The sequence below is a fragment of the Halichoeres trimaculatus genome, unplaced genomic scaffold (genome assembly GCF_033239565.1).
Source record: "Halichoeres trimaculatus isolate MK-OKI-2021-1 unplaced genomic scaffold, fHalTri1.1 fHalTri1_scaffold_14, whole genome shotgun sequence".
NCBI classification, from domain to species: Eukaryota; Metazoa; Chordata; class Actinopteri; order Labriformes; family Labridae; genus Halichoeres; species Halichoeres trimaculatus.
The window spans coordinates 14,978,137-14,992,053 of NW_027437192.1; the positions used below are offsets into that span (position 1 = coordinate 14,978,137).

General features: G+C 40.4%; 1 protein-coding gene across 1 annotated transcript in view; it reads left to right on the plus strand.

The window, feature by feature from the left end:
* Positions 1–4,927: 4,927 nt before the first annotated feature.
* nxph1 (neurexophilin 1) overlaps positions 4,928–13,917 on the plus strand; it is a 59,402-nt gene continuing 50,412 nt past the window's right edge. Inside the window, exon 1 of the mRNA XM_074686926.1 lies at positions 4,928–5,616. Coding sequence (XP_074543027.1) covers positions 5,563–5,616 — 54 coding nt within the window. The 5' untranslated portion in view covers positions 4,928–5,562. The remainder of the gene's footprint in view (positions 5,617–13,917) is intronic.

The following is a 13,917-nucleotide window of genomic DNA, read 5'->3' on the forward strand; positions in this document are numbered from 1 at the left end:
AAAGTTAAAACCTGATTTTGAAGAGTACAATTTCGGGACATGTTGTCCCCATAAACTAATCATGTCATCCCGTGAAATATCACAGTGAACAACTATCAAGGCCAGATCTAAGACATCTCAAAACCTCCATGCGGGAAAGTCATGAGCAATATTTCAAAGTGAAATATAAAAAGATTAAGTTGGATCTGCAAGATGGAACTATGAGACAGAGGAAAAGTTAGCTGAGCGAGGGGAACAACATCCCTGTCCTCATGATGTGTCGATAAGAGACGCCCACAATGAAATGATAAAACAGAAATGTTGCAATGAATTTCAGATGGGGGTCGTGTAGTTCCATGTAGTTTATCATGGCTGTTGGTCAAGTCTTGGCATGTTATTATGGCTCTGTGGTCGCCTGGTCTGACACAACAGGTGAAGAGATTACCTTTCTCCTTGTGCTTGGTCCTTCAATGTCCCGGCCACAGACTGAATACAACATGGAGAACATGACAAGTGCCATGTTAGTTGGTTCAGAGCTGGTCCAGAACGCTGCTTCTCCTCACCAAGACCAAAACTTTAAAATCCTTGTTCTGGTTCACAAAGCAGTGAATGGGTTAGGGCCAAAATATACCAATGATCTTTTTATCCACTTTGAACCATCAAGGTCACTCAGGTCATCTGGAATAGGTCTGCTTTCAGTCCTCAGAGTCAGAACCAAACATCAGTTTCTATGCTTCATATATCTAGAACTAACGGCCAGAGGATATCAGGTCTGCTGAAACTCTCAGCTCATGTAATCCAGGTTAGAGATTTAGCTTTTTATGGCTGCCTTTTATTAGAGTATTTAAAAAAATCATTTTAACTCTTTTTTTTTCCAACTGCACAACTCTGCTCTGCAACTTTTATGCTCATATCTTAGAATCTGTTTTAACATTCTGTTCTTTTTTGTGATTTTGTTTTATTTTATTGATTTTTTTTTCTGCTTGTAATTGATTCTTAATTGTTTTTTTTTATGTTTTGCTGATTTTTATCTCAGTAGAGCACTTTGATTTGCCTTGCTAAAATGTACTATATAAATAAACTTTGCCTTGTTTGCAAAATAAAGTCAAGCTATATATATATATTTTTTTTTTGTTTGTTTGTTTTTGTTGTTGTTTTTGTTTAAATGCTGATTTGTGTCAAAGTGTTATTTTTTCTAAATTTGAATTCTTTTTGGATACTTTGGAGGATATGGCATCATAATGGACAGCTCTGTTGACCAATCGAGCTGCTGCTTTTGTCAGAGTAAAGAAGGAACAGTGAGTAGAACTGTAAATAGTGTGACATTAATACCAAGGTTCCATCTGCAGATCCCTAATGCACAGACTCCACATGAGCAATATGTTAGGGGGTATACTGGCATCACTTTTAAGCAACTGGGGGCAGTGGGGATGCATCACTTGTCTTTATATACGGTCAGTAGTCTTCACTGTGTCAGGATAACTAGGTTATTTAAGGCAACCATTCAGTCCCAAGGCTCCCAGTTTAAATTATGCAAGCTGAGCTTTAAAGTATAAAAGTTAAACTTTTGGCAAATTCTGGCTCATGCATCCTCCAGTAACAAGGAGAGATCGTTGAAGTTCAGGCCCTTCAGCTTTCCGTGACCAGCTGGTGCTTCATTACAGCCACAATGGACGTCAGCCTCTCTCCGGTGATATATCTCCCCCGCTTCACCACTGCTGCCATGCCGGGCTTGTGAAGGCTATCGGGGCCATTCAGAGCAGGATCCCATCAGCCCCGCTGGCTGAGTTATGGCCACAATGCTTGACCACTGCAATGTTGTAGCAATGAGACTGCTGGGATTTATTAAAGCACGGCCCCTCCTGTCTTTTCTTCTCCGCTCACCTCTCCGCCCCCCTGCTCCTGAACAAAAAGGATCCTATCTGTCTATCTGCAACCCAGAAACACACCAACCAGGCTGCAGTCACCTTGTGCTGCCCCTGCACACACACAAACCACAAACACACTTTTCATGCTCATAAAGCAGCTTTCAAGCACAAATACAAACACACGACCCTGGTTACCTTTGACTTTTATACATCACACCAATCTGGCTGCTTTGATAAACTCCAAGATAAAGCAGCTCCCTCTGAGTAACACATGTGTGAACTTAATGATCAGTCTCCTTATCAGTGAAAAAAACCATCTCAGGTGTCATTGTATGAACTTATAAACATGATAATAAATGAACTGTAAAAACGTCTGTCTCATCCAAGGCTTTATTTACAACTTGGCAAGCTCCAGGGGCCTTAAAATCTTAGTTTGATGTCTTCACAGTTTCTTTTCATATTCTGAACAATGAAGGTTTTATTTTGTTAGTTACATCCTATTAACTTACGATGGGTGTCAGATCCTCTCAACAAAACCTGAACAGAAGCCTCAAAGTTTCCTAAAGCTTCATCCTCACATTGGGAAGAAAAAAAAAGTGAATAAAGAAGTGAAATAGTTAAGCTCATCTCAAAGTCCCTTGATGAAAGAGTCACTTTTACAAATACTTTGAGTTTTCATCCAGTTTTTAGAGTTTGTAGGATGCTGAAAAATTGCCATTTGTCAATTTTAGGTTTCCACATTTGAAAAAGCAGATCTTTAAATCTATACTAACAATGCAAGGCAATTCTTGATTTGTAAATCAAAGGAATATGATGAAATGTCCTTCATGATATTTTATTTTGAATTGATTTGTCAAATTAATGCTGAACTGTTGTACAAGTGTGGTTTGAAACCATTCCTTAGAGAGAAGAGTCAGTTCGGAGTCTGGATTCTGGTCACAGCACACTAACATGAAGAGGTCCCACCTTCCTTCATAATGGCTGATCTCAGTCACTGGTGTAGTTTATTCCTTATTAGTATATGTATATGTTTTTTTTCATCCACGGGTCTTTGGTGTTCTCACTCTCCAAATAATTTTCTGCCAGCTTTTGAGATGTGATTGGGTACTGACATCAGTCTGACTGGATCAGTGCATGTTAACTTGAAGGGTGAAACTCAAACTGGAATATTACTTTTGATGCGTCAATAGATCTGTCAAGAAGTGCTAAAGGTGTAGTATGCCGTTCAAAATCTCACTGGTGTCATTATTCTTCATCACAGCAGGAAGCAAGAAACAGGAAGGCACTGCAACAGTTTGTCTATGGTGTGCCTAGAGGGACAAAATAGCATGTCATGTTAAAAACTATTGCACATAAGTTTCTAATATTGCTCTCATCCCAGTTGAAGTTTTAACACTGACAGCATAAAACATAAATCAATCTTTGTTACAAATATCCTACACCTGAGTTGACTTACATTCCCCTATGTTTGTATTGCTCTGCGAAACTGTGTACTCTCTCTATAGATACAAAATTTATTAAACTGTTACTGGTCAAAATCACGAAAACAGGACCGTTCGCATACAAACAACCACGCCAAAATTGAAGCTAACACCAAGCTAAGAGTACTTTTTCTTAAAATGCTATGTCCAGTTCACTACACCGGCTGTCTGTCCCATGAGTGAGCTGTAAGACCCATGTAGATCATGCTTAGAACAAATTTAGAGCATAAATCTGGAACTCTCTGCTTTTGTCTTTCTTCTAACTCGGTAGAGTCTCTCAAAAACAGCTTAGAACACATTGTTTAGAGAGGTGAATGGGTAATCTATTTTCACTCAGTCAGCTCTTAGAAATGACAATTTATTGTGTAAATTGTTGTTCACATGTATTGGATTTGTTGGGTCTCAGTTTTTACTCTATAAAAAAAAAAAGTTAACTCATTTACACACTCAACGGTCAACCCAGAGCAAAACTCAAAATGACATTTATTCTGGTTATTCAGACCAGTCTTTTCACAGGAGTGTGCTTAGAGGGCTCAGTATAAAGTGAATAAACTCATCTATCGTTGTGATATCTAACTAAATTTAGCCAGGTTTTTTTTCTTTTTTTTTTAACCCAGATTCAATTAATCATATCTACCAAGACATCTGAACAACAATGTAGCAATGAGGCTTCCTACCTATACATATCAGCCGACATATAAGATGTGTCATCATGTCACCATAAAACATTGATTCTTTGGACAAATTCACAATATTTACTGATTGAACAAAATCTGTCACAGTATGAATCGAATTATATTACATCATAGTCAGGGTCCTCCAACCAAAGAGTGAAGAAAACAATGCCATCAATTAAACATTTTGCTCTAGTTAAAATATATTATCACGAAACTCGAACCCTTTGATTTTAGAACACCTTTCTTTTTAACAGAAGGTCAACGGTATGTCAGTCAGCTGATGTGGGGGATGCCAATTCAGCTTACTTGTCATGTTATATGTTCATTCTTATAAAACTAACAATTCAGGTCTTTCAACAGATCTCTGAGGTCAGTAAAATGAGACAATGGACTGTCTTCTCTTAACAGAGAACTCTGAGTTAATTGTTTTCATTTCATCTTACCTGCACAATCACATGTTCAGTGTGTATGGTTTTGTATTTCAAGGTACTACTATATTAGTACACAATATTTACAGTTGTAAAATGAGGGGGGAAACACCTGGTTTATCACCTGAGTGGGTGAAATCCCCTCAACAAGGGAATTTATCTGTTTTAGACTTAAGAATATACAACACAAAAAACTGACTCAAAGTAGGTTTTGGGTTTCGGAAATTGTGCTCTTTGGGGAATTTTGCATGAAAATTGTCACAGTGTTTGACTTGTAGCAGATGTTGTTAGTAGTGTACTGTGAGCAGCTTTATAGTAGTTTCTGACACTGCGGATGAGTGGTATATGATATTTTGGGATGACATCATGAACAGCGACTGCTGTTTGTCCAGGTATGAGGCTCCCTTTTTTGGGGGTGGGAGGGGGGATTTGGAGTTGGGGGCTGCCAGGAGTTATTGGCAGCGGAGTTGTGAATGTCAGCTCATTCATCTACATCAAGCGCACAAACCAGCAGCCAAGGTGAACGGCTTCTCCCTTACGGGCGTCTCTTTAAGAAAGAAAAAAAGAGAAAGAGAGAGAGAAAAACTTCGCTTTCTTCATCCTCTGCGTCTTGGGCCAATCTCCTCTCGTTTTATTCGTCTTTTCCTGCCTTTTTTACTCCCCCCTCCTCATCTCGTCCCTCCCCCCTGCAGCGAGAGTCTCCTTGCCTGTGTTGTAAGCGCGCGGTATAAAGCGGAAAGCCCCGCCGTTTGCTTCACATCGGAGCGCTCCAACCGCTGCGCGCGCCAGCTATCAGACAATCAGGACCTGAGCCTGCTCTCAGCAATGACCCGGCTGCTCCCTCTACCTGGATTAACTCTCAACTAACCGCTGTTTGTCGCCCCCGCCCTCCTCTTTCTCCATCAGCACCCGCAGCAGTAGCAGGCAGCCTTCTCTCCGGCTCCTCCGTCCTGCCCCCCAGACTAAAACTCTCAGCTCTGTTCTGCGGTCATGGGGTGCGTTGTATCCGTTTTTCCTGGGCTGTTGAGAGGCTTGAAAGCGTTGTGAGCCGGATACCAGGTGGATTTATGGTCCGTAAAGCCGCGACTACCAGCCGAGGGAAATTAGTGGAACTTTGAGCTCCGGGAGGATGCAGGTGATGTGTTGGTGCGCCGTGTTCCTCCTGACGCCTGCGCTTTGCCTGGTGAGTCAAATGCTCGTGCTCAGCCTCTTCTTGTAGTTCAACTTTTTACACTTCACGCTGCTCTCACATAGAGTCCAAAAGCAATTACTGTGTTTATATTCGCGCTGTGAGTGGACTCCTCTGGGTTCAAACGTGCGCGTTTCCAAACGCGTTTCCTCTGCGGCAGATATTTTACTGAGTGGTGCATGCATAAAGTATTTAGTGCTTTGGCAGGGGTTCATAATTTATCTTCACGCTTTTTTAATTGTTTGACACGGAAACTTGCACTAGGTTGGCCTTTTCGATGCGCATTTACGCTGTGCGTAAGGAGCGCTTACTTTATTTTGCTGTGAAATTCACTTTGAGGCGTAGGAAAAGGATAAATAAGTAAAACAACCAAATGTGCGGAACTTAACGCCGCTGAAACTGTTTGGGTTTTGTTGTTTGAACAAAAAAAGATATTTGGTGCCTCAAACTGCGATCACATAGAAGCAAGTGGCGAAATCGTCTCACGGGGGCGCCATAACAAACCAAAAGCTCATGAGTAGGGCTGCTTGGACAGCAGAGAACAAACTCTACAGCGGGTTTAGGGAATAAACCAGCGACAGGGACTAGAATAAACCTGTTTTTAATAAGAAAAGTTTGAATTAATACATTTGCTAAGGATTTATTTGCGTATTTTAGTTCTTTTCGAGGTTCAAAATGAGTCCAAATAATTTTGATTTAAAAAGATTAAAAGGGGGTAAAAGGAACCTTATTTTCTGATAAAACTCACTTCAGTGTTTTAAAATCAGATAATAAACATGTGTACAAATATATGTCAATACAAACTTAACTTTTTATCTGTTTTGTGGAAACACAAGTTTTACACTTTATCCATATTTGTTTTTGAAGACTGAGCTGTTTCTTTTCACCTTGCAACAAATTTAAAGCAATTTTACTTTGCATTCTTACCGTGGTACAAGAAATAGAGATAAAGTAAAAGGGAGGAAATAATGATACGGTCATTTTCATTGTTTTTAAATCAGAAAATCACGGAGTGTCAGGCCTGAAAAAAAAAAAAAAACAAGTGGTCCCATCCTGTTTTTTTAACTTCACCTTTGAGATGTAAAAGAGTGTTTTTAATTTTAATTTTTACATTTATTTTACAAAAAAAAATATTTCATCCATTTTTCAACACAAATAATTTTTTCCATTCATCTTGATGGTTTTTAGCCCAACAGGTGTAACCAGTTGAGCGATAAAAATGATTAGTCCGCCAGCGAGAATTGTGCCATTCGTATTGTAAATGAGACGTATATTTCTTGAACTTTCTCCGGTTAAGTCAAAATTTGTGTGAAACTTCTCGAACATTTATGTAGCATGTATCAGAGGTGTGTGTGTGAATGCGTGTGACTTCTGTTAATCTAAATGTGAACAAACAGGACGTAAAACACACAGCTGAGGGATGTGGAGCTGTCCAAGGTGCTGAAACTGTTCAAGCGGCCTTCACACTTTTCCCCTGGAAATTTGAAACGTGATGCTTTTTGGAGCCTGAACGGGGCAAACAGGCCTGTCTATTAATTTACATTACGTGGAAAATACACTGTTAACATGATTTTGGCAGTATTTTCGTGTGTAATTTAATCTCATTTGACTGCTTTTCCACGGACGCCCTCTAAGTCAAGATTTTGTCTCTTTCTTAAATAATTCTCCTGATGTCTCTTGTGTTTTAACTCCCTTAGCCAAATACCATTTTTAGACACCAGATACCCATTCTGGTGAATTCTTTCTTTGGAGGAAAATGTGTGTGCTTTTTTTTTTTAATCTGGCAGCGCACTGGTGGTGAAAATCCTTCTTGATTCTCTCCTAAACCCTGTCCTCCATGTTGTCTGAGTTGAATTGTTCAGCAGTAAAAGAGGAAAAAAGGCTCGCACAAAGAAGCCATCCCGCCCAGAGTAAACGGAGCTTATTGTGCAGCCCGTTAACAGGGAGCCTTATCCACGGCGGCGGGGATTAGAGCTGAACTTTGATGGTTTTATTTCGTGTTAAAGGCTCTTGTCTTCGCTTAAGCCTCTTGTCTGCGAGCCGCGCCTTGACCCCGATAACAGCAGCAGAGCGCAGGTAGACAGCAGAGCAGTCTATATAACACACAGAGCGGCCACGCAGGCACCTATGGGTCCAATATTTAATTAACACACCTAACATTATTCCTGGACTGCAGAAGTCCATCCGGGATTACCATAATTTCAATTTATACTTAACTTTATGGGCTTCCTTTACATATAATTCAGATCACTTTTCATGACCAGACGGTCGAAGGCGTCATGTTAAAATCCGCGTCTTGTTGAGGACTTTCCGCAGCTTCTTGAGGCTGAAGTTCATGATCCAACCGTATAAATAATTTTGAAATGCCTTAAATCCCCTTGTCTAAACCTTATTATTGATATGTGTTTTAATAGTAAGATGACGATAGCTATTGCACATTTGTTTTTTTATATATCTTATCAGAAGCAGAAACAGACACTTTGCTAAGCCCAAATTTAGATTTTAAAGAGAAAGAAAAAAAATTCAATCTTGTAGCTTTTATTTTCTCATTTGTCTTAAAACCCAAAAAGAAGCAATATTTTCTATTTTAATCTATTTTTCAATTTCTGTTCGTCATCTTTTTACAAGCAGTAGCATCAGTGTTGTCCTGTATTCTTTATGCTGCTTGTTTCGTATTTCCACGCCATAGTGACTCTGTACCTTCAGATTTTACTCATCAGTTCTGCCTCTTCCTGTAGTCACAGATTTGAGCCCAGACTGCAGAAGGATTTCAGGATTTCAGCCGTGTTGACTCTGTTGGCAATGTATTTTTAAAACCTGGCAGACGTGGTTTTTCGCTGGGCCTCTGTGCACCATTGTGACTTAAAGTCAGACGTTGAGGTCTCTGTGGTTTCTGGCTCCCACCCTTATCCCCTCCCTCCCTCCCCTCCCCTCCCCTCCCCTCTCCTCTCCTCTCCTCTCCTCTCCTCTCCTCTCCTCTCCTCTCCTCTCCTCTCCTCTCCTCTTTCTCTCCCCTGGGAGCACAGACGCGGTGGTCCCACTGGCAGCAGTGGTAGCAGTCACATTAAGGTGTTATTATCAAACGCTGCAAATGGGGCCTGCAGAGTCAAGCAGTGAGCACGCAGGGGAGGGAAGAAAGTCCCACTGAGATCCCTACAGCACAGCTCACACAGTGTGAAACCCCTCCCTCCACCCTCCTGACCCCCGTCTAACAACACCCCCTCTTCAGTGGAGAGGCCTCGAAATTAAACTGAATAATACAAGTAAAATGTGTTTCATTGAGTTGTTTGATGCTGAAATCAAGAGCTGGCCAGCATTAATTCAATTATTTAGCGAAGGAATTTGCTCAAATGCCCACATGCTGTGACACACACACACACCCACCCACACACTCACACACACACATGGCCGCAGGCACTCGGACTCGATGCATTGTGTGGCCATCGAGTGGGAGCCGTGCAGAGAGTGGAGCGTTGTGTTTCCTCAGCACAGATGTCGACTAAAAGTGAACATTTCTCTCAGCTTCTTGTTCAACCTTTGTGCTACTTAGCTTTTAAAGCAGCATGGAGGCGTCACTTTGGAGCTTTTCAAGCCCCGCTGCTGGAGAGAGGCTGAGCACAAAAGGGCTGAGAGTTCAGACTCGGAGAACAACGCTGAAATTCCCTCACTGCACCACCGTCTCCTGGCCTCAGCCCAGCCCAGATATCAGCTCTGTTACAGTCAGACGCTCTCACACTGGGACTCGCTGCCTCTCAGGATGGTCACAGGTGCAGAAAATTCATTCATACATGTCTGGAGGTTCTCCAAAGTCAGATCCAGGGTTGTTCAGGGACTTAAAATGGGTTTCAGACACTCATAAAGAGGAGTGCTCAGTGATTTTTCCTGTTGTTTTGGAGTTTCCTGGTGTTATTGTGAAGACTGAGCAGCAAAGGTGTGTTTTTAAGTCATCCTGGTGGTTCTTTGAGTCCTTGAGGGGACTCCAGGTATTAAAATGGTGCTGGTTAAGTGAGCATTTAATAAGTACTCCTCTAAGACCTCAAGGATTTCTCAGGTAATCGTAAGTTTAATGATCACACTTAGTGGAGCTTTGAATGACTACTTTGATTCAAGGTTTGTTAAAAAGATAGAAATCCTCACCTCTCTCCTGAGAGGATCAAGTTTGTTTGGGGTAACCTGACATAAAGTGACGACTGATATTAAAGTGAGGGAGAGTTTTAGTTTACTGGGGGGTTGAAATCGTCCATGCAGATCCTCTGATGTCCAGTGGGAGCCAGCATAGAGAGGTGAGAATTACGTGACCCCTTGCTGACTCCGTATCCCTGAGCAGATTGGATCGAGGTTTTCCAACCATGACAAGTTTTGGAAATAAAGTGCATATTTTCAAAAAAAGTTATAGGATAGTTTTATGTCCTACATTCATGATCAGTTAGCAGAAATATATCTTAATATATACCTTAATATACTTTAAAAACCAGAATCAGAATTAGAAATACATTATCAATCCCAGGAGTGAAATTTAGTAAATATGTTGGAAGAACGGCCTCATGAATTTTTATATCATGTATATTGAAATGAATCTGGCGCAGAATATGTGTAAAGGAATTACTCCACAGCTGTAACTATATCTATTTGATACGAATCATTGAATGTAAATCCTTCATTTGATATCCTATGGCTCTAGGTTTGACTTCATGCAAGGATTTGTTACAGATTTCTTTTCACAGTCACAAAATGATCAGGTCAGTGCAGATTTCTACATGTAAAGACATTGTTCCTTTAACCCCTTCATTTCTACGTAACATATTCATACTTAACCAAATAAATTCAATCCAGTAGTTCTGTATCAGATGGGCACCACTGATATTTCGTAACCAGTTTGATTTTAAACAAAGCTTCAAGTTTCTCTGAAAGGATCTCGCTGGACTAGATTATCAAGGGTCAGCAGAGGTAATATTACTTCAATAGGAAAATATGATAACTATCTTTTTGGGGGATTTTGGATTATATATTTATATGCTACTATTACACATTTCATTCATGTTTTCCATTAATGCACTATTTCTAGAGTAGTTTGCTGCATGGCCAATAAAGTGAAGAGAATCAGACCCAGTCCTTCAGTGTGAGGTTTTTCTTTTTCTCTGAGTTGAACTTTTACTCTTTTTCAAAGTAGAAGAAAAAACAGTCTTAGGAGATCAGACCACCTTGAAAGTTTTTGCTTAGAGCTGTCCAGAACAGCACAGCACTAAGCAATTTATAGGAGAGCAAATATAATGTGACAGAACCATTTTGGAATGAAGCTGTATTTCAGAAACACACTGATTGAATCTGATGTTACAGCTTGTAAAATATTAAACCCAGTCTGAAATAAATATATAGCACATTACAGTTTGATAAGAGAAAATAAATGATATAAAGAAGAAAAAGCTGCTCTGTATCAAATTGGTTTTAAAAGTAGCAGTTTAATACCAGCTTTGATTGCCGTTAAAAAAATCACTACAGCTAATTTTCAACTTATTCTTGATTACTAATTCAATATTTCAAACCATTCAATCCATAGATTTGTCAGCAAATCAGAATATTTTAGCATGAAACACATTCTTCCTGTGAGATGTGATGCTTAAAGTCCGATATGTTGTGCCACCCATAAACAAAAATCAGGAAATGGTCAGTTTACAGTCATTAAATAATGACGACACTGCAAATGATAACATTTAAGGAGATGGAGCCTTTTTATTTTGTCATTTTTACTTAAGAAAAAAAACAAAAAAAACCCCATGAAACTAGAATTTTTGTTAATGACCAAATAATCTCCTTGCTTATTGCTCTTTTCTGTTGTGTTACTGATTATTTGAGTACACAAACTGACAAATAGAGACATTAAGAGAAATTCATATGCCAGATTGAAGTTAAATCATTTAAACTATTGATGCAGTTCCTTTTTCTCTTCTTCTTTTTTCCCCTGGTAATCTTAAATCAAAATTAAGCACCAAATACAGCACGTTTCTTTAAGAGAAGCACATACTTAGCTTTGGTTAACATATATCACATTCAGGTGACACAAAATGTTATGCTGATACAAAAAACAGCCCTACTTCTTTAAGCAAACATTAATTGTGTATATGAAGCAGCTAACAGGTTTTTACGAAACACTTAATCAGTGCCATCTTTAATGGATATTTGACGTTAGCACTGCTTGTCAGTAAGTTTTGTCTTTGACTGCAACACAAGAGAACAATTGATTAGCCTTTACTGCTTAAATTGTTCAACAATAAATCAGAAGTTTATAAATGATCTCACGGTTTAGTGAATCCTTCCTGAGGTCTATAATTGAAACTGAGGCTGCTTGTGTGAAGCTGACCTTTGACCTCCCTTCAGACTGCTGCTGCGCCTCTCCTCAGACAGATTGATGCTTCACAACTTTAGATCTGACACATGAAGGTGACTCTGTCTTGTTGTGGTGTGTTTTCTCCGTCTGGTGAACTGTGACCTCAGTGATCCTCCTGGTGAGTCCCGGAGTGTCTGATCTGAGCCCAGACTCCCCGGGGGGGCGAAGTGAGGGGGTCTGCTCACTCCCACAAACACACAAAACAACACTTGACCTTGGTGTGTGGCCATAAAGTCAATGATAACAGCACCTACTGTGGCGTCTGTGCTGTCTGCTTATTTTTCTTCCCTGCATGCATCATTGCAGAGACGACTATTCAGTGGCAGAGGGGGGCCAATGAGGGAAATCTGCTTCGGATTTGCAGCTTTGATGGTGTAAAATAAGGTGGAATTCACGCTCAAATATTCCCAGTGCAGCCTTCCAGGCAGACTCTACAGCCTGAATTTCATCTGAGTGTGTTTGTGCATGTGAGGTGTGTGTGTGTCTGTGTGTGTTTGGATGGTACGTCGGAGGCAGTCTGTGATTAATGACCGCAGCCTCTATTCTCTCCTGCACGCACTGCTCCAGATTTTCAATCGCGTCCACAGTTCAAAGGTCAGAGCCGGAGCTGATGGTTGAAGGGCGTTGTTCTCTGAGAATCGCGCCCGGCTCGCGACCCAGGTTTGATCCTGAGGGGAGCTTACCCCCCCTCGTCCTCGTCTTCCCTCTCTGCAATCGGTTTATGGCAAGGCGTGTGGTACCTTGATAGCCGCGCTTTGAAGCGGTCCGGGGAGAGAAGTGTCTCTGAAGGCAGGAAGCGATTAGATAACCTCGTCCAACCTGCTTTACATCTCCAGGTAGTGTGTGTGCTGGAGCAGACCTCTCCCAGACTCACTCTGATATCAGCATTCACGTGACATAATTCCTCAGACCTTTGAAGGCTCTGACACAGCTTCCCACTGTCTTTCTCTTTTTTTAATTGTTCTCTTGTATGAATTGACTTAACGTTTACAATCAAAGAAAGAAGAATGTGTTCTTTGAAAAACCAGGCGTGTGTCTGAGGGCATTGTGAAGACGAAACAAAGGAAACAGGAGTAACTATTGGATTCTTAAGGAGGCCAAATTATTGTTGGAGCTGGATGTGTACGTGTGCGATTTACACAAAGGTGTGTGAAGACAAAGGAAATCATTACAAATTATGAAGAAGACAAACCAGCTTCTGTTTGTCTGGCCAAGGTTTGTCAAAAACATTATCAGGTGTACTCCAACTTCTGAGGCTAAGAAATAAGACCTTAGCACTCAAATACATGTGCCAAAAAACTGCAGTTCTTCTAGAGACCAGGTCCAAGAGTGAGTCAATCCCTGTTGAGCTCCGACTTTACAGCAGAAATAAATGTTTACAACCTGAAGAACAAAAAAAGTTTTAGTCTCTGTAACTCAATTCTCTTTTCATTAAACTAGTTTGGGCTAAAACGACCATGACTGTTTGTATGAGATTAAGGTTTGTGTGTGATGGTTATCTATCTGTGCATGTACTGGCTACCTAATCCAAAGAGCGCTCTGAAGAGGATATGAAAACTCTTTATTATTATCTAACCATTTTTTTTTCCAGTAGAAATGCAACCAGATACAAACTCTACTGGTTTCCTCTTTTCATCTATGCACAATTTTGTTCAAAACTGCAACACATAAAGGTACAATGTGTTTGGTGAGTGAACATTAGTTGTTCACCTCTTTTCAGGTTTTCAGGTCCCAAAACTATTTAGTGTGGGACCCCCAAAATTAGTGGTGCCAGAGACAAGCGACACCCCAAAGTGGGAATACACCAACAGGCCAAACAACAACAAAAAAAAAGAGTCCAAATTAGATACCTAGCTGTTCGTTAGAAAATTAAACCACCTTCATGCTCGTATTGCGGTGTTTTCCACCTC